Source organism: Chroicocephalus ridibundus, chromosome 19, assembly GCF_963924245.1.
Source record: "Chroicocephalus ridibundus chromosome 19, bChrRid1.1, whole genome shotgun sequence".
NCBI classification, from domain to species: Eukaryota; Metazoa; Chordata; class Aves; order Charadriiformes; family Laridae; genus Chroicocephalus; species Chroicocephalus ridibundus.
In genome coordinates this window covers 4,245,001-4,265,123 of record NC_086302.1, presented here as the reverse complement: position 1 = coordinate 4,265,123, position 20,123 = coordinate 4,245,001, and the positions used below count along the sequence as shown (strand labels likewise).

At 45.3% G+C, this 20,123-nt stretch overlaps 1 protein-coding gene across 9 annotated transcripts in view; it reads right to left on the bottom strand.

The window, feature by feature from the left end:
• Positions 1-8,754: 8,754 nt before the first annotated feature.
• SRRM1 (serine and arginine repetitive matrix 1) overlaps positions 8,755-20,123 on the bottom strand; it is a 19,630-nt gene continuing 8,261 nt past the window's right edge. For 3 of the 9 annotated variants that reach the window (XM_063355660.1, XM_063355668.1, XM_063355669.1), the window contains 12 exons: positions 19,515-19,718; positions 18,833-18,952; positions 17,026-17,297; positions 16,801-16,881; positions 16,371-16,457; positions 15,565-15,709; positions 15,291-15,332; positions 13,242-13,346; positions 12,442-12,903; positions 11,509-11,695; positions 10,846-11,040; positions 8,755-10,637 (listed from right to left, as the gene is read on the bottom strand). In XM_063355660.1, the coding sequence (XP_063211730.1) occupies positions 10,533-10,637; positions 10,846-11,040; positions 11,509-11,695; positions 12,442-12,903; positions 13,242-13,346; positions 15,291-15,332; positions 15,565-15,709; positions 16,371-16,457; positions 16,801-16,881; positions 17,026-17,297; positions 18,833-18,952; positions 19,515-19,718 (2,005 nt within the window). In that variant the 3' untranslated portion in view covers positions 8,755-10,532. The remainder of the gene's footprint in view (positions 10,638-10,845; positions 11,041-11,508; positions 11,696-12,441; positions 12,904-13,241; positions 13,347-15,290; positions 15,333-15,564; positions 15,710-16,370; positions 16,458-16,800; positions 16,882-17,025; positions 17,298-18,832; positions 18,953-19,514; positions 19,719-20,123) is intronic. The other 6 variants (XM_063355664.1, XM_063355662.1, XM_063355663.1 and 3 more) reach the window with 6 other exon arrangements.

Genomic DNA, 20,123 nt, shown 5'->3' with positions numbered 1-20,123 from the left:
CCACCTGGGCTCCGCAGGCACATCCCCACCTGCAGTCGGCCAAGATAAACCAGCGCTGCTGGGTGCATCCAAACTCCACCTCGGTTCCTCCTTGATACGGAGGAGACCCAGGCGGCACCATGCCAGGATCCACCCAACTGCTCTCCCAGCTGGAAAACTGGTGTCCAGCACAGGCAGAAGTGGGGTCCCAGAGCTCCGAGCCCCCCCAGAACTCCCGCTGCGTCACTGGAAAACCTCTCGGGCACGATGGCAAAGCACAGGGGGAAAATTGCTGCAGAAAAAAAGGGGCTGATGCGGGCAGGGGCTTCAGGGCATTTTTTCCTTCCTGCGGGGGCCTCCCTTCCAGCAATAGATGCTGATTTCTTTTGACAAAAATCAGAATGTTTGTGGTTGATACCGGGTGGTGTAACACTTCCACGGCAAAGCAGAGCCCTGGGGATGGCAGCAGGTGCGGGAAGGAGTGGGGGGGACCTGGACCTTTTATAACGCGGAGATCAGACATTTCCCTTCAGGGCGGGAGAACGTGGTGGCGCTTGTGGCCGGAGCACCGGGGCTCAGAGGCGGCAGGACTCGGCATCCGTGTCTTGTCCCGGGAATCTCCCACCGCAGCCGTTCAACCTGCAGCATCGTTACAGCTCACCCAAGAGCTGGGGGGAGCCGAGGCCCCTTCCGAGCAAGAGCCCAGCGGCCGCGGGGCTCACAATAGCAGCACTTAGAGCCACAGTCCTGCCGCAGTGACACGGGGAATGTCCCGATGGAGCCCGGTGCCAAAGCAAGGCCAAGCCGGGCAAAGGGAGCGGCGAAGGACCGCGGCGACGGCCGGGAGCTGCAGCCACTCCAGCCCGAGCCCGTCCCGCACGCTTTCTCGGGGGGGAGAATGGCACAGACAGGAGGGCGTTTCTTTTGCCGCTTGCTCGTATCCCTGCGACTGTAAATCTTCGTTCCTCTCCTCTGTTTTCCCCCGACTCTGAACTTTATCCAGGTTTGGGATCCGGCCATGGGGGACCCCAGCACCAGGTGCCCCCAGGGGGCTTTAGGAAGAGTGTTACAGGAGTGAACGCATCCCAAAGCCATGGGGTATCCCTGCCACGGCACTCACGGGTTCTGCTCCTTGGTCCCCCTGCAATGAAGTTGCCTCTTTAGCTGCCAGAAGTCTCAGTTATCGGAAAACGATGTTAATCGCATGAGCATCCCCCAGCATTTTATCAATATGAATCTTCATTACGCCACCAGGGAATGCTAAACCCACTGTGCTGCTGGGGAAACTGAGGCAGGAGGGAGGGATCCCATGAGCTGCCCAGCTTTACACGGAGCCAGCATCCCCAGCTCCGCACCCGCCTCATCTCCCTCCTCCTCCTCCCCCAGCAAAAAGCACCCAGAAAAGGGCACTGAGCAGTAAATCAGATCGACGTTTGCTGCGGTTTCTCCTCGCTGTGGCGCAGGCAGTGGAAGGCGCTGAGGGCCGGGAGGAAGGAAGCAGCAGCTGGAGAAAGGCCAAGTCCCCCGTGGCAACACGGCGACCTTGAGACAAGGTGCTCTGGGCACGCAGCGGCCGTCGGGCGAGTGATGGAGCAGAGCCCAGGCGACGGAGAGCAGCGCTTTCGGCTGGGGCTGACGCCTGGAGCAACCCCGTCAGCCCCGTCCCGAGCCGGAAGGAGACGCCGGGGTGACTTAGCTCATGGGATGCTCCGGCTGAAATAGTCTCATCACCCTCAGGAGGGTGAAAGGCTTTTTTTTTTCCAGCGGTGAGATTTACCTTGGGGTGGCCCAGGGAACCCAGAGACCACTGACATGAGCCCTGTGCCGGCAGAGACGGCTTCCTCCTGGAAAATGCCCTGTTTTCCCACAAAACATGCGAATTACTCTCTTTTCTCCCAGATATTTTCACTTATCTCTGTCCCGCATCATGGCCAGGTGTCCACTTTCCTCGTCTGGAAAGAAGAGTCGGAGCTGAAAGCGGAGTCTGTCTCGTCCCGAAGCTGTGGGAGCCACTGCCTTTATCCTCCCGCATCAATAATGGATTCATTCACAGGCTTGTAATAGATTAAAAATAAATAAATAAGAAAGAGCTCAGTTTTGTTTTGCCAGTCATGCACCTAACGCAATTTTCCCTCCTCGTCCCCTCGCGCCCGTGCGTGTGGACTCCCAAAGATTTTAATAAGCTGGAAAGGCGCCAAACCATTTCCGTCTCATTAAAAAAATATCATCGCACTGACAAAGGCAATTTTTTTCACCTCAGTGGCCAAATCCGCTTGCGGAATGAAAATCCAGCTGACAGAGAGACTATCAATTTTTAATGGGAGGTTTCCCCCCTCCAGGAGAGAGGAGGCATTGGAGGGGGGGGGCGTTATTCACAGAAGGGATTGACATTTTTCGCAACGGCTCCACGGGCTTCGGTTTCACGTGGAGCGCGGAGCCAATTATTTTTGAAACCTGAATGAGGAATTACAAAACGCTGCTGCTTCCCCCCGGCATGAGCTTTCCAAGCAGCGCCGGGAGCCCGGCACAGCCCGTCCCACCGGGATCGTTCCCTTCTCCCACCGCCCGCTGCCGGGGCAGGGCAGGGACACCACGATGGCAGCGGAGCTTTGTGCTCCCGGGGCCGACCCCGCGCGGGACACGGCAGCAGCAGAGGTCCAGGGTGAGGAGAAAGCTCAAAGGAAGGTGTGGGCGAGCAGATGAGTGCTGCAGGTGCCGGGGGAGGCTGGTGGCAGGAGCTGAAGCGCGTCCCCGGGCGGCCATCCCCGGACTGACCTCGGCAGCCAAAACGCCGTTTATTTTAGTTTAACCACAACAATTTACACAAGCTGCAGCTCTGCCCCTGGATGTAACACAAAGCTTTTGCGGAGGAATTGAACAATTCTTTCCCCCCCCCATCTCCCCCGGAGCTGCTTTCCCAAGATAGCCGTTTTCCGTGTTTTCTTTTAAGTAAAACAGAAGGATTCGGAGCTTCCCAGGCTGGGGACCGGGAGCGTCGCCCAGCCCAGCGCGGGACCAGCAGAGGTGGCTCCTGTCCAGGGACCAGCCCCTCTCCCGCAGCTGGAAAGAGCGACCTCGGCACCCGAGCATCTGTCGCGCAACATCCCTCTCCGTTTCATTTAAAAACACGAGCCACAACGTGCTTCCCGTGAGGTTCGAGCAGCAAACGGGTATTGTGTGGGGCCAGCCCAAGTGTCCCGGGGAGGGGAAATGCTGATTTTAATTAAATAAGGTAATAAATGCTGGATTTATTACCTTAACGCAGTGACAAGAGCTGTCTCCCAAGGGGCTGCGCCACGCTCCCTTGTCGCTGTCGGGTGCCGCGGCCCTCGGGGACTCCAGCTCCCGTCTCGTCTCCCTTCTCCCGCGGGACGACCGCTCTTCCCGACGCACGCTGCCGTGCTCAGCGCCGCGCACGAAGGCGGCATCGGTTTCGTGAGCGATGGCCACCGAGGGGCAACGGCATCCTGCCTTTGTGTAGGAGGAAGGAGGCAGCCGGACCCCGCGTCCCTTCTGCTCTTTGAGGCCTTAACGCCGTGCCCAGGCTGGGAAACAGATGTGGGGAGTTAAAAACAATTCCTGTCCCCTCCCCGGGGCTTTGCAGCCTCCCCCCGTCCCTGCTCGTGGCCGCGAGGTCAGATCCCGCTCCACTGTGCGAACCCGGTGTGATCCCGGATGAGAAAAACGCACCATTCTTGAGGAGTCTGCCACAATACGAACTCCAAAGTTAATTACTTCGTGATTAAAACACCTGGCACTAAAGGCTCAGAGTCTGCGGCAAACCCCGTCCCGGAGCTGCGCTCCCAGCTCCGACACCGGTCCCGGTTTGGGAGCAATTTACCGCAGCGCTGATTTTTTGGATTTTTCAGATTTTTCCAGATCAATGTCAGCAGAAAACAAAAGCAAAACGTGGCCGAAGAAGCCGGTGCGTATGGCACGCGGTGGCTGCTGTCCCCGTGAGTCACTGTGTGCTCTAATCCCGGTTTCACCCGGCCGGATCAAGGTGTCAAACCCTGACTCACCTCCCCGGGAGTCGGCCACGTCCCATTGTAAAATCCGACACTCCCAGCTAAGGAAGGGTTTTCGCAGCATTTCCCTTCCCCGGGACGCTGAGGCTGGCTCTGCACAAATCCTCTTTGCTGCTCCAACCTCACGGGAAGCAGGTTGCGGCTCGTGTTTTTAAATGAAAGACTCGGGAGGGGGAAAAAAAGAAAGGAAAAAACCCCACCTCCTTTCCAGCAGCACTTTGAGCTCCGCGACGGACGGGCTGCGACCCTTCTCCAGTACGGAACGGCTTTCGGTTCAGCCCCAGGCTGGTGAAATACAGGCAAACCCGCCCGCCGATGAGAAGCGAAGATACAAAAATCTAATTAATGGGCCTCGTTTGCTGCTCCAGCCGCACAAATTCCCCCGACGGACGGGGCCGTCCCCATCTGGGCCACTCTCTGACCTCCAGCGTCGGCCAAGGAGCCACCGGGCTCCGCTCCCGAGGAGCCGAGAGCTCCCGCCTTCGCCCGGCTCCAGAAGGGCGCGGGGGCACCACAGTTTCCTATCAGCCTGCTGGAATTCATTGCAATCACGAATGTTCATCCTGGTTTAAAGTAGCATCTTTTCAACTCGTCTGTTCTTATCCTATTTTGCATTTGTAGTTCCATTTTTCTGAAGGAAGGTGATGGGTACAGCCTTTAAGGCTGGGATTTACATTTCCACAGCCTCTTAACTCTAAATTTAAGGCTATTTTTTGTAAACTCGATGCACCACCCCGTACACTTTTACACTTTTAAGCTGTTACCGCACGTAGTTGACACACGCGTGTTCAGATTTTGTTAAATACATCCTTTTCTTTTTTTTTTTTTTGGTGACCACAACTCCAATTTTTACTCATCGTTTTCCCCAGCCGTATTCAGGTGAAAGTTCATTACAACAAAACGTGAGAACATTTTTTTTTTTCCCCCCAGTTGTTTTGCAGCGACTGATGATCTTAACAGCCATTTTCCTCTTCAAAAGCTGAACAATTGAACAATCCCCAGCCCGTTTCGGGCGGTTTGTGGACAAGCCCAGCCCAGCAGCTTCTGCGCCGCCCGCAACTGAGTCCGTTTGAGGAATTCCGCTTTTTTTGCCCTTTTTTGCTCTTCATTCCAAGTTCCAGACGGCCCAGACAGAGCTTAGACCAGTTTTGTTAAAGTTTGGTGTATGTTCTGTATTTTTTTCCTTTGGAAAAATGTTTATGGCTCTGCCAGGCCGCGCGTCTGGTCTTCGTTAATGGTCAGCAGCAGCTGATGCTTTAACGAGCAGGGCGATGAGTCCAGCACCGTTTCCTTCCCACTCCTACTTAAGGACTATTTTACAACCTTAGTAACGCTTTTCTCCCACCAAAACACCCAGATCTTTGGGCCACAGACTCGAGTTCTGCACTGACATTCTTAAAAAATGAGGCTTCGTGCCCAACTTCCAGCGTCCTTTTCTGGAAGTTTCTACACGGAGTAACTTTGCAACAGGTAACGCTAAATTGGGCTTTAACAGATGTAAATTTAAGCAGTCATTCTTCCTGAAACAGGCTTCAATCTAATTTCGCTGGGAACGGCGGAATCCCACTCCGGAGGCGGTCCTGCCCTCCTGCTCCCAGCCCCACCGGGGAAGGGCACTGGAAGCGCATCCCATCCCGGCCCGGCCGAGCGCGGCTCCCGTCTCCGCTTCTTCAAGGACAGCCCGAAAGCCGCAGCCCCGCAATAACCTAAGGCAGCCTGCACCTAAGGCAAAACACCAAAATACCTTCCTTTAAAGGCAAAAACACAGGGATCCCCTAAGCCGAATCCCTCTTCTCGTAGGCGCCTTCAGCTGCTAAATCCGTGGAGCACACGCAGCATCCGAGCTCCCTCCGGCACCCTGCCCTCGGCAGCCCCTGTGAAACAGCCAAACGCGTTAATAAATTTACGGTGGTGAATTGAGGACACCCCCCTGAACAAAATCGGATCAGCTCCAGCTGGGCATCGGGGGTTCTACTATTTTAAGGCCAATTAAATTACATCCCGCTCTTCCCAGCCACCTTCCCAAGGTTTAATTCGGGCACACAAAGAACTTGCCCACGTGTCTGCAGGCTGGTCGGCCTCCAGGCAACAAACGCGGACTATCGCAAGCGGGCTGTGAGATTTTCTGAAGCCTGAGGGATGGCAGCTGAGCTTCACTCTTAGCAGAAGGAAACGCCACTGAGTCAAGCCAGAATTAAACCCGAACCAGAGAAAGCGCAAATCAAACTGCCCCTTTCAACAAAAACCGAGCTTGGAACAAAGCCGGGGTCACAGGAGACAGTTTCTGTCGGTTCTGCATTCGAGAGCGTCACACAGCGGGGAAGAGGCAACGTTCTTGCTGTGCTTTAAGCAGCTGATTATCTGATTTCGGAGACGGAAAGAGCGCAGATAAGAGCGTGAGAGGAGACCGTCTACCCCCGGCCAGCGGGGTGCGGAGTCGTCGCTCCCTTCTCGCTTCCTGCCGCAGCTGAAGGGGCTGGAGCAGTTTCCACCTCCCTGGGCTCATTCTGGGAGAGCTGCAGGAAAGTTCCAAAGTCAAAGTCTCGAGTAGAGCCTGGAAACACACAACTGCCCACGCCGTTGTTCTCAGATTTAATAATCTTTTTATTATCCTTAAACAGATATAGTACCTCCACAGTAATTTATTACAACGAGTGAGACCTGATCAAGAAAAACAAGTAATTCCACTGGGAAGTTCTGTGAAGGACAGGGGAGAATAAAAAAATTGTACAAGAGGGAAACCGAGTCGCTGCTCAGGAAGCGAAGGGAGCTGGAAAGCCAGGTGGGAAGGGAACACCTCGGAGCAGCCGCTCTCCCTCCCCTGCCAAAGCCTCTCCTACCGATTTGGAGCCGGCCGAGCAGCGAGTGGGGTGTCGCGGGTGCTGCGACTGCCCTGCCGGGTGCTTACGCGACACGGAACAATTTTATGAGCAGATGATCCCACACTAAAACGTAAGTTATCGCGTGCGACAACTGAAACGAAACTCAACCAAAATACGGTTCAACGCCCTCCCGAAAGCCACTCTCCCACCAGTGCTACTCTATATCCAAACACACGCATCCGAAGGTTTGATGTCGGAGGAATAGAGAGCAAACGCACACGATGTTTAAGCCGCTCCTCCCCCTGAGGGCAGCCCCACCACGGCCTGCACGAGCCAGTCCTGGCCTCTGCTGGGAAGATTAATTTGCGTCAGACGACGTGGAGCTGAGCAAGGCTGAGCTTTACCGTGCAAAGTTTTACAGTAAAACTGTAAAAGGCTCTGCCGTACCGCTGTTATCGATCATTCAGATTACATCAGCTTTCAGGCAGTGCTAGACATTTTCCAAAGCAGCAGCAGAACGGGTTTTGTCCTGAACTTTAAGGCGATTCCTAAATTAGTTTCAGAGCGTAAACCCGCGGTCGTGAAGCTCAGGAAGCTGATCCACACAGAACTCCCGACGCAAACTCCCAAAGTCACACAGTGGAAAAATTTAATAATCCAACCCTGAGCTTCTACAAACTCCCAACTACTGCACACACACCTGCCCTTGTCCATCTGTTGGCCTGACAAATACATCTTTGTTACGAACTACAGACCTTGACCTGACAGTGACTCACTTCGTCCTTACGTCCACTCCTGTGGACTCACTGTCATCTGAATTACACAGACAAATTAAACACACATTTTTAATATTTTGTGCGCAGTTAGATATGGTTATTTCAGCACGTCGTTTATCTAAACACAGGTATCTGTCATTTCAGGAAGGGAGCCTTGATTAACGAGCAAATATTCGGCATCGGCAGTTTCAGAATACAAAGAGCAAGCGAGATGCACGCAGGAGAGGCCCAGGGCATCGCACACGGCTCTCTCCGAACGGCAGCAGCGCGGCTACAAATACAAGGGTTGAGAAACAGAGAGAAGAGGTCAACCAAGAAGATCGAGTGGCGAACAGTTGGGTTTGGATGAGGAGATCTCAATTACAGAGGATCAGGAGAGAAACCCAAGGATGGAAGTCAGCAGTTCCCCCAGACAACGTGTGACAGGACCGAGACCGCCGCCGAAGGCTGGCTGTCACCCCAGCCGGGGGATTCCGCGCTACGAAGTCTCTGTGCAGCCGCGCTCAGAGCGGCGGGAACAGCCTCACAGCTCTGAGACGACATCAGCATTGAAACGAACGGCTAAATTGTAATGAAAATATTAAACTAAACACAGTTTTGAAGTTATACTCTTCTTAAAGAGCGTATTTAATTGCTCTTTTTAAACTTAAATCACTCTTTATGGATAGATGTTAAAAAAAGGGGAGGAAGGAGCACCTAATCATAGAAACTCCAAAGGAGGAAAAAAAGGTGGGGGACACCTGGGTCTTGGGAAAGTCTGGGCTGCCTTCGTGAGCTCTCCAAAATCAACAGCCAGGTCCTTTATCAGAGCACAGTCCTGCAGGCAGGAGATGAAAAATAGGCGTAAGGGAAGATAAGCAGTCAGCGACTCGGGTACAGAATATATTTCAAGAACTTCTACTAGTCCTAAGATTAGAAGGCACCCAGAGGTCACAAAATTCAGAGGAAAGCGAGACTCAGATTCTAAAGAACAAAGCATTAACTCCTTGAAGGCTACACACGGACAGTCTTTTAAGACTGGATTTCAGAATCATTTGTGAACGTCCCAGGAAAACAAAACAAATGAAGGAGGCAAAGAGATGAGCACAACACAGCGTCGGGTTCTACAGTTTCACAAGCACCAAATTCACTCAGATGTACTTTTTAAAATCTGTTTGTCCAGAAAGTTCTTGGAATTTATTATACACATTTAATAACAGATGATACTCAACATTCAAGTGTTGTTGAACTAAGTTTACAAGCACTTTAGCATACAATGTATACTTATGCTAAGAAACAAAAGATTCAGCATATCAGGAAGTGCAGAAGGAAGCTACTTTAAAGATATCCCCTTCAATCCAGTATCTACATTAATACCTGTTTTATTTTAAAACCCTACACGATGTCGAGTAAAAAGACTAATCAAATATCTACACTTCATTGTGCACATCAACATCTACTTCAGATGCAGGACAAAAAAAAAAAAAAATATCTCAAAAGCACGTTCCATTCCTCCTTCCAGAGGAACCTCAGACTTCAGAATTGGCTTGATTTCAGAAACAGAGCTTGAATTTTTAAAAAAATTCGACGGTAGCAATCCAGCAAGTTTCAAACATGATTATGAAAAAGGCAGCGAGCCACCAGGATTCTTCAGAAGAGCATTGAAACCAGTGTTTACGTGACTGAAAGCCTGTAACTTAATGAATGCAAACCTGCCACTAATTTTTGGCAGGACCTTGAAACATTTTACTTGCTACGACCAGCGATTTTCACCAGCAAATATTTTGTTTGTGTCAAGCTTATCCATCCGAACAGAGCGCTGACCAGGTAGACTGATTTACTCTTGCTTTGCAAGAACACCGACCCAGACACAACAGCAGCGTCACTGAATTAACAAAGGGCTGTTTCTGCTACCCCAGGACAGTTAAAAACAAAAGCCCCAGTTTTTCAGAAGCCAGCATATTGGATCAAATACTTTTTCATATCTTGTATTCATTAACCCTGTACAAAAGAAAGCTGATTAGCAAATGTAAATGTTCATATAAAAATAGCCAACATCTGTTTAAATTTAGAAATTTATTTTGTTTAATCCACAAGCTTTATATAGCTTTAGTTAAAAAAACAAAAACAAAAAACAGTGAAAACATGACAATATCCAAAGTTCAGGTTCCTCAAACTTTCAAAGACCACAGCTCTGAAAGTTGCTTATACCATTCAGAAGAACCGTAACGAGACAAGATTTATGAATGGGGCAACGACATCTCACAAACAAAATTTATGTAACTGAAGGAATTTTTTTTTTTTTTTCTGGGACTGCTGATCATGGAAACTGCCCTTTAAAAAAAGAACATAAAAATACAAATGAAATTCCAGTGTTCCAAATCAACATGTTACATCAATATAAACCCACAGTGTCCTGGTAAACAACATGCTTTCATTTATGTACCATTCTAAATTGCTATTCTTGATTTGCTTTAATGGAGACTATACAGGCAACAGTAGAAAGCATTAAAATATATGTACTTCCTCGGTAATTCTGCAGTGGTTTTACTTCTGGGCAAGCTTACAAACCACAAAGGTTAGTAGCATAATGTAAGTGGATACAAAAGAAGTCAAATGAGACCCTCACGAATTATGCTAAAGGCTTTGTTGAATTTCAAAGAAACGAGGGAATTGACGGTCATGTTTAAAACCTTCAAAACAAATTCCTACTGCTTCTAAAAAGTCTCACTCTAAATGAAATTATGCTGACTGTCAATGAAAGAATGTCACTAGTACACTGTGGACACCTTTTGTAATGTAAATCCATGCCCTTTGTACATGGTGAACCTCAACCTAGCAATTATTACAACAAATGTTATATTCTAAAGCTCAAACACATTTAGCAATTTGAAATTGAATTCTGAGTACAAACCAAATAAAATGTACATTATATCAAAGGATTCGGCCTAGGATGGTGGTGACACTTGCGCCTTCCTCATCGACCTCAGTGCCTTCTCCCGCAGGTGTTTTTCTAGATCATCAAGGTTGTCTTCGGGTTCACTTTCCGTCTCCTTCAAACAAAGATAAAAGCATTTCTTCAAACACGGAAGGCTAAGCCAGGCTGCAGCCCTCCCCGCAGTGCAAATCGTCAAATCATGAGACACTAAGAACCGTTTCTGAAGTAAGAATGCTCTTTAGACCATCAAGAGCACTATGCACATTCGCCTCCATCTATTTTCTTATATCAGACTCTGAAAAAGTAAAGCATAATATTCCTACCTTTTTGGGTTCTGTCTCTGCTTCCTGGTCTTCCTGTGCCGAGGTGGTATCAGCTACAGCCACAGCAGCAGCTGCTGCAGCCGCTGCAGCCTTCTCCTTCTTATGTTTTTTGTGTTTCTTGTGCTTTTTATCCTTTTTATGCTTCTTATCCTTCTTTTTCTTCTTCTTCTTTCCACCCCCTTCTTGATCCGAGTTCTGTAAAACAATTCAACAGATATTACAACTCATTCCTAAGGCTTCAAAACATTGTTAAAACAAAGCCCACAACCATCCCGGGAACTTTGAACGGACTCAGCAACATCTGAAACTCAGTAAACTCAACACCGTCTTCAGAACTGAGGGGAAGTCCCGTTCCCAATCAACTGATAGAAGCAATCCTAGAAGACAGGTATCGTAACGCATGGTCAGGCTGTGTCTGTTCCAGACAGAACATAACACCATGCAAACTCAATACGCTGGTCATAGCAATGACAGGCAAGGCTCTTCATAAAAATTAATACCACAGGTGCTGCAAATTCTTTTTAAGTCTTTAACTATGAAAAATCACTCCAAGGATTTTTCCTCCCCTGTGAACAAGCTTAGAGCTTTTCAGCAGCCAAGACTTCATGAAAATAACTACCCATATAACCCAAAACAGTACTGCTTTTATTAGCAAACAAATACCCTTGCAGGTGATGGGCTCTGAGTTGGGCTTTTAGCCTTTTTTGCAGGTGACCAGTTGGCAGAAGGGGAACGAGACCGAGCAGGGGATGGAGGTCCTTGATGTTTTTTCGGTGCTGGCTCAGGTGATCCTGATGCAGACCGTGATGAGGACACCCGTCTCGCAGATCGTGGACTTGGCGTGGAAGCCCTTAAAAAAAAAAATAGAAGGCCCATAATTAGAGATAAAAGAGGCAAAACAAGAATGTAAAAATTAACAAAAAAGCTAAATGAACATATATGCTTAGAACTTGGCTAAGCTGCCACTTAAAGAATTATTAGTTATTTTGCTGGCGTATGTTACAAAAGGCAAAGCAATCTAATACCACTGTGGATCTGTAATGCAAGAGGATATTGCAACTTAATAGCTTGTTAAACAATAATACTATTGTTGTTAGGAATGATTGCTACCTTTCTTCCGATATGACTAATTTATAACCACATTAAAAGTCAAGAGAATACCAATGCTACTTTATCAGCCAATGCAGAAAGAGTGCAAGACATTACATTCAGCTACATTTTCTTTCTGAAAGAATTAATAAGCCAGCATCATACTTTCGACTATCTGCTCACAAAAGCAGCATCACACTGAAGAAAAATGCTAAAATTCTAAATGCTTTTTTTTTCCTCATGGATGGCCACTTATGAAATGACATAAACCCTCTTTAATGCTTCACCCCATGTTGCACTTTATTGTAACAGACACTTCCAATCTAACAAACTTTTGAAAATCCATGTTATGCTGGTGGAAGCTGAACAGAACCACCAACACTTGAGCAATAGCAAGATACAAGAGCCATTTTAATGGGATTCCCTATGTATACCCACTGCATTAAAACAAACCCAAAAAACAAACCACCCTCACAAAACCACCAACAACAAAATTGGATTTTTTACTTTGTCTTCTTAGGTTCTGGCGTTCTTGACACCCTCCTGATGGGTCTAGTGCTTGGAGATGGAGACTGTCTTCTCTGGGGTGAAGCTGAAGCTCCCCTTCGTGGTGGTGGTGGGCTTGCAGAGGTATGAGAAGCTCTAGGCCGTGGTGAAGGTGAATGCCTTTTGTTTTGTGGTGGAGAACGTGTTTCCCGATTGGACCTACTGGGAGGAGATCCCTTCCTGTGCTTGGAAGATATCGAAGGTGAACGCCTTTTAGCGGCTGGCGAGCTCCTTTGTTTTGGCGGTGGCGAATGGGAGACTCTGCGTTTTGACTGTGGAGAAGGTGATGCCCTTCTTTTAGGCGGAGGGGGAGGAGAGGCTGTTCTTCTCTTAGGTGGTGGAGAAGGAGAGTATCGTCTCTGTATCGGTGGAGAGTATCTCCGTGGAGAAGGTGAGCGTCTGCGTGGGGGTGGTGATGGAGACCTACAAAGAAAACAAGTGTTCAGGTGCCACCTTACAAGCGTTTCGCAATTCCCCCAAAGAGGGGAAAAAGAATACTTCTAAAAATTCTTTAAAACTTACTTAATACCAAACTTTTTCAAAATCACCTTAATGGGTGTTATTCAGTATTTGATACAGCAATCAAATGATATCCAGGCCTTGCACCTACCACACAAAGTCTCACTAGCAAAACTACACTCGCCTCAGTAACCGTCAATCAAGGAACTGGCTGCCTCAATCACGGCGTTTCTTTTTACATGTCACAGTCGGAAGTCAACAACGAAAAGCAACCACTTCACGACAGAAATGCAATACGCTACCTTCGACGAGGTAATGAAGGTGACCGCCGCCGCCTAGGAGGAGGGGCTGGTGATGGAGAGCGTCGCCGCCTGGCTGGTGGGGGCGATGGACTTCTCCTCCTCCTACTAAAGAGATAAAGGGATTTCTCAGAGAAGTTGCAATTAAGCCATGAAATCATTTTTTGTTCTTCTGCTTTCACTATACAAAATCGTCTTGTTCATACACCTCAAAATGAAATTCTGTTAGAACCACTGATGGAAAAAGACACACTCAAGTCTTTCTAGAGAGTGTGAGACAAGACGTATTTTACTGTAATTCTCGGAGCCCAGTACAGCAGCCAGGAGACAACTTCACGTTATGCTTAACCTGGTCTATTCTCATCTTGTAGCCAAAGCAGCAGCTCAACTCTCCCATTTTCTTCTCTGAAAGCTCATTTCTGCTATTTCCCTTGCACTGGATCTAGTGATCATCTAAGGAGTTGGAACAATTTACTGATCTGCCAGGAAACTAATCTAACAAAACCACCTCTTTGTTGTCATGCAGTGACACAATTGCTCGATCCAACACAGGGAGGAACTGGGAATGCCCAGCTGTTTCAGGCAGAACAAAACTGCGTTCAGCAGCAGGCTGAAGTTGGCTCAGATTAAGATCATATTAAACAGTGTGAAACTCTACTCTTGGAAACAGCTTTTATTTATGGATCTGAAACCCAAAAATGACTTATTTCTTGAAATGCAGAGAAAAATCAGAGTTGTTGCTAAACTGCAGCTATCTGGATTAAAATTATTCACAAAATGAGCCATTTTCTGCTCTGCAAGGTTTACAACAGTCTTCTGGGAGGAGAAATTTTAATCAAACACATACTTTCCTAGAGTTTTAAAGGAGAGGAATATTGGTATATTTTGTAAAGTAAAACATTCCTTTTTTTAAAAAGCAACTAAGATAAAATGACAGCATAAAGGAAAAAAACTAAGAGTAATGAAAACGCAAAGCTCATCTACATAAACTGAGATTTGACTTCAAATACGCTGGCTGTTGTTCTCCAAGGAAATGAGTTACACTTTTTATAAATAAGAGTTTGCGCCAAAAGACAATGTTCTTTTATGATCCGAAAGAATGCCAGCCTTCAAATGTCATGGCTGTCCTAATTAAATGTGTATTTACACAATAGGCAGCAGGTGAATTTAGTATGTTACAAAACAGAGTAAGATCTTCGAATTCCAATCTGCTTTACATAAAATTGTTTGAGAAGATCCATAATTAGAATGGTCTACAGTTGAAGTAGTCATACTTAATCTCACACATCATTACACGTGCTGTGACTCTATTCTAGCGAGGTCTTAAATACAGATTGCTCACAAGGGTTATTATATCAGATTAGTAAACCCATCAAGCACCCAGTGTCCTGCACCTTCCTATATTCCAAGATCAACACAGAGCAAACAATTTCACAAATAAAAGTGTTAACGATACTGCCTACACAAGAAATGAGAAAATAAAGTGTTCACTACTAGTCTGCTACTTATCTACTACAAATATTTCCAAATATCTAATAAATTGAGGAATGTGACTTTTTTTAAAAAAAAAAAAAAAATCTAATTTTCTGTGACCCAGAACATCTTAATCACTTGTTGCAAGTCTACAGGAAGGTTTTAGCCAGAACATCAATGGCAGCAAAAATACAAGTTAATGCTGTCCCAGCTTTCAAACCTGTCTACGTGGAGTAAGAAAACCCCTGAAGAATACAAGCATTCAGTTGTTTTCAGGTGTCAGCAAGATGCTAATAATGTTAACATTATTAGCTGTAACAGGCTTACATGAATTAACAAATAGTGAACAATGAAGGAGACAGAGCAGGTGTTCCTCTTTTTCTTTTTTCTTTCCAATGACACAGTCCCAGATCCAACACATTAAGGAACACATCAGTCTGAATTTCCCTCACCTACTTTGAGTGTGCAAGTCCAAAGGACAAAGGATGGCAAGTACTTATCCATGACAAAATAAATGAGAGCCTGACTAAATGATTTTCAACATGTAAATCCTATTTAACAGATTAATGTCTAACCAACCTTTTCATCACTGGCGATTGCCACCTCTTTTCCATCTGCATCCTGATAGCAGTGGAGGAAAAACAAAAAACAAATCTATCTGCCATATATTTGAGGCAAAAACGAACATATTCAGATAAAGTTCAGAGTAATTCTTACCAAATGAGCATAACAAGTTTGGGCAAGCTGGACATGACTTAATTCTGTTGTGTATTTGCTGACAGTTGCATAACACATAAACAATATTAAATAGAAAAAAAAGACATCAGTTACATCCAATTTAAGAAGAAATTACCGAGGGGAGGATTCCTTCTGTCGTTTTCGTGGAGACGGTGAGGGACTGCGTGAATGTGAATGGCGTCGGCGTCTACCAACTTCCCCATTCTTCACATTGGATCTTTTAGGTCTTTCTTCTTCAGATGAAGATGAAGAACCAGAATCTATAAATGTAGAAGAATCACTCTCTGGAAAATGATTCTCACAACACTGTTAAGACATTTACTGATAGGGTTTTATACTGCACTTTAAACTATGAACCTCCTCTCCCACAAAATATGAAGCCTCCATTTAAAAGCAGTTCAATTAAAAACATTAGTTGAAGTGATAAATAAATCCATCAGAGCTGGGCAAAAATATTTGCAGCAACCTAACCATCCACACAAAATTTCACTAGCCAGGTAATTTAGAAGGTGAACTACAGTTACTTATAGAAACATTAAGCGGACAAAAACTTATACCAGGCCCAGGTTAATTTACTCATACAAGAGTCCAAAATATTAGGAAATAACCTATTGCAACAACAGATTAAGTAATCCATAGCAAACAATATTTGTGTGTGTGATGTTAAGATTTTAAAAGTGAAACTTTTGAAGATAAGAACCCATTACCAAGAGATGTATCATAACCTTTAAAAGTTATAGTTTATCCTTCATGAGCGATAATTAAAGTGACTTCATTACGATTGGTAAATCTATAATTAAGTTTACAATAGCACTGCAGTGCACGTAGCAAATAATTTTAATCAATATTTGAACTTAACATTAACTACTTCCTGCAGAAGTAAACTGCAGTCCAGTTTTAGGAAACCTATGTCATCCATACCAGATGAAGACTGTTGATTTTGCCTCCTGTACTGACGCCTCTGTTGAACAGAGTCTGCTGCAGCCATTTTACCGCCTTTGTCTTCTTCTGAAAAGGTACATACACAGACAGAATATTTAAACTGAAGATACAAATCTGCCTTCTTTAGGCAGAAGCAAAGTCATGCTACAGTATATGATCAAGCATGCTTTCCCCCGCCAAATCTTAAGGTAACGCTGAGGCTGGAATACGCTTTGCCTGAGCTTTTCCCAAGCAAGCTTGGACGGAAATATCTGAGGCAGTACAAGCGACCATCTTTATACTTTGGAAAACTCTTGCTTTAAATGCCAGCCTATCGAGATGGTTCAGCACTTTACCACTGCCTTTTATTGTCATGTATCTTTGATTAAAAACCCCACTCAAACCGAGTGTTGAGAAGTGAGAGCCATACCTGATTCAGACAGTTCTGCTTTCCTTTGTTTTGGTGCTGGCGAAGGAGATTCTCTTTTTTCAGTACTCTTATGTTTGGGTGCTAAAAGACAAAGTCAAATAACTCAGTTGCAATTCATTGCATTCTTGCATGCTTTTCTGCTCATACAAACTGTACACACCATCTTTGAGAAAACAAAAGCGCAAAATGACAAAGCTGCTAGAACACAAATTTTTAATTGATTACCTGATGATCTGCTGGGCGAAACAGAGCCACGGCTTTTTCTTGCACGATTCGACTGCTGGGGTGTTGGAGACCTACGTGGTTTTGGAGGTGGACTTGCTGGTGGGGATGGTCTGTGCCTCCGCCTAGGAGGGCTTGCCGAAGGAGAGAGCCTACGCATTTTACGAGGAGGACTGGATACAGTTCTTTTAGGTGGTTTCTTTGGTGGTGATCGGGAACGTGAGGAGGAGGAGGAAGAGCTACTGCCAGATAAGGATGCTGATGACCGTCTTCTCCTGTAAATCAAATATTACATTAGATTCTGACTAGCCAGCTTAAGAAGTGTTTGAGCATGAACACAGAATTGTATTTGTTTGCAAGCACATTATATAGAGCCACATACAACAGCACTTCCAAAACATGGTGGACAGCCTTCAACACTTGGTTTGTAGAAGAGGAGAATAACCACCAATCTTTCACAGTTATTTTAAAACTACATAGTGAGCAAAAAATTGTTAGTGTTACCTTTGCTTGCTTTCTGTCAATCTACAGACTACAACACTAAGCTTTTCTCCTGGGAGAAATTAGTTTTGTTTGGGCTCTCTAACTTTTGGACGGTTAAGAGAATTGTCCGTGTTAGCACATGTGATTTAACGATCTTCAGAACAGATCTGTTTAAGAGTTTAGTGTGCAAGTACACTAAAAAGTTTTTATACCAGGAGGTAAAAATTTCAGACAACTTAACAACAATTCAGAATCAATCTACCCATTCTTATGCTTTAGTCTTTCATCTTTACTTTGCAATTTTAAAAAGGTAGGGCCTCTAGAATTCTGCGGCAAAATTTGTGGCAAGTTCTGTTGCAATTGTGTACCTGCAGAATCCACCTTTGGCTGCAGAATTCCTGAGAACCTGGAAAAAAGAAACCCTACCTTGAGTGAGATAAACATTTGCTGAAAGGGAGCTCTTGTACATCTTGCAACATACATGTTTGATACTTTTCACAGTTTTCCCAGTAACTGTGTGAAATGAACGTCTTTACAAACTCAGATAAAAAAAAAAAGAAAGAATAGTCATCACCTTGTCATAAAAAGGAGGAATTTCTCCTTCCTAAAAAAAGAACTGCTGTACACAGGAAGCACCACTTTAATTCTCTTCCTACGAAGAGGATAGGAATCTATTCTCTTCCTGTGAAGACAAATGTCTATTTTGACAGTGCCATAAGTGCATAATTTTCTTTCCAAGGCAACTCAGAGCTTTGCTACTAGAACAACCGCTCATGCCATCAAAAATGTAACATCCAGCACTAGAGAGCAGACCTTGAAGATTTTTAAGTAAAAGAACGTGAAGAAGAAACACATTTCAAGTCAAAATTTATTTTTGATTTTAATTTCTTGTGATGGAAATGTAAGTCATAATTTAAAAACTCACAACAAGTAAAATCCAGTTACTCCTTGTAATTTTTCCCCAAGCAGGAAAAAAGGTAATAAGACTTTAGCAAAAAAGTAGTTAGAGGTGTCATGTAAATCTACGCTAGGAGCTAGCCAGAGCCAACTGAAGAAACTGCTGCTCTGAAATTGCTGCTTTTTGAAAAGGTGGAATTCTCATCACCATTTCAACTCAAAAGAAATCATTTCCCAGCTACTATTATGTTCCCCCACAACACACTCATGAATATGACACTGCAGTTTATACATCACTCAAATCGTATACCTGACAGTACTAAGGTAAGACGAACAAGGTATTTTTGATAACTCTTATTCCTCACAACTAATGTTCCCTTCAACTTTCAAAGTTTAATGCTTTCAGTTATCTCATAAAGGGGAACCTTACCGCCTCACAGGGGATCTGCTTCTTCTGTGTCTGGGTGGGGGAGGCATTCGCCTTGGAGGGCTCCTTCTCCTTGGAGACGGCCGTCGTCTTGGGCTTGGTCGCCTTCTAGGGGAGTAAGACCTGTCACAATCAAAAATTCAAATGAAAAGCAACTATCTAATTTTCAGATGTGAGGAAATTTATCCTCAGGGCACTGAATGTAAAGTTGCTTTTCTCCAAGTGCATCACATTAGAGCACTTAGATTATGATGCAAAGTGAAACATTCAGACACAATCAATGCTTTAAAATTTACCAACACCTCTCTACTAAGAAGCAAAATAATTCAACAAAAGGGAAAAAAAAAATTCATCATTTACATCTTCAGCATCAAAGCTGTCTCCTAAAAGACTACACAGTTCTCACTAAGTAAGTAGTGCTATACTCAGCATTAAATACCCCATTCCTTCTCCAGGCAAGCGTTAGTCACTGTGAGCATCTTCTCACTAACTGACAGGAAGAAAACAACTCCTGAACACGTTTATCCATTGAATGCATTTTTCTTATTTGGCGTAAAACATCCATAGCTCAACATCTCTAAAAACATCACTACTTTAACTGAGAACATTGCATTAAGTGGCACCGTCAGGAGAAAATATTCACTTCTCAACCTTTGCAATCAAGATAAATTGAATCAAGTCCTACCTTGACCGTGATCTATGACGCCTTCTTGGTCGAGAATGAGATGGAGAACGTGATCGAGATCTTGACCTTGACTTGGACCGAGTTGGGGATCTTTGACGAGTCTTCTCTTTTTCCTTCTCTCTCTCCTTCTTTGAATTACGTTCTGGTGAAGTTTCCTTAGTCTCTGGTACAGGAGGTTCAGGTTTAGGAGCTTTTGGGATATCACTGTTAAAAATAAAGAATTTTAAGCACATACAAACCGCAGCCCCTGGAGTAACAATTTAGAAGGTGCCAATCTATTCCCTACAATGAACATTCTACTGCCCATCCTCTGACAAAATGATACACATCCCTCTCCAAAACCATGAAAAGAATTAGAACATGCTACAATGAGTCAAAGAGAAGAAAAAGTAATATACAGGCTATGTATCAACTTGCTAGAAAACAAGATGACATCATCAGAGGTGGAAAAGATGACCAGGACAATGAAACCACAGTGGCAGCTAAGCATTTTACCTTTAGAATTCTACACATAGGAAAAAAGAAATCTTACTGAAGATTATTAAATAAATTCCTTTACTGCTGCAGGGGGACAGGGAGAAGCAGGCATTCCCCCAACTCAATCTCCAA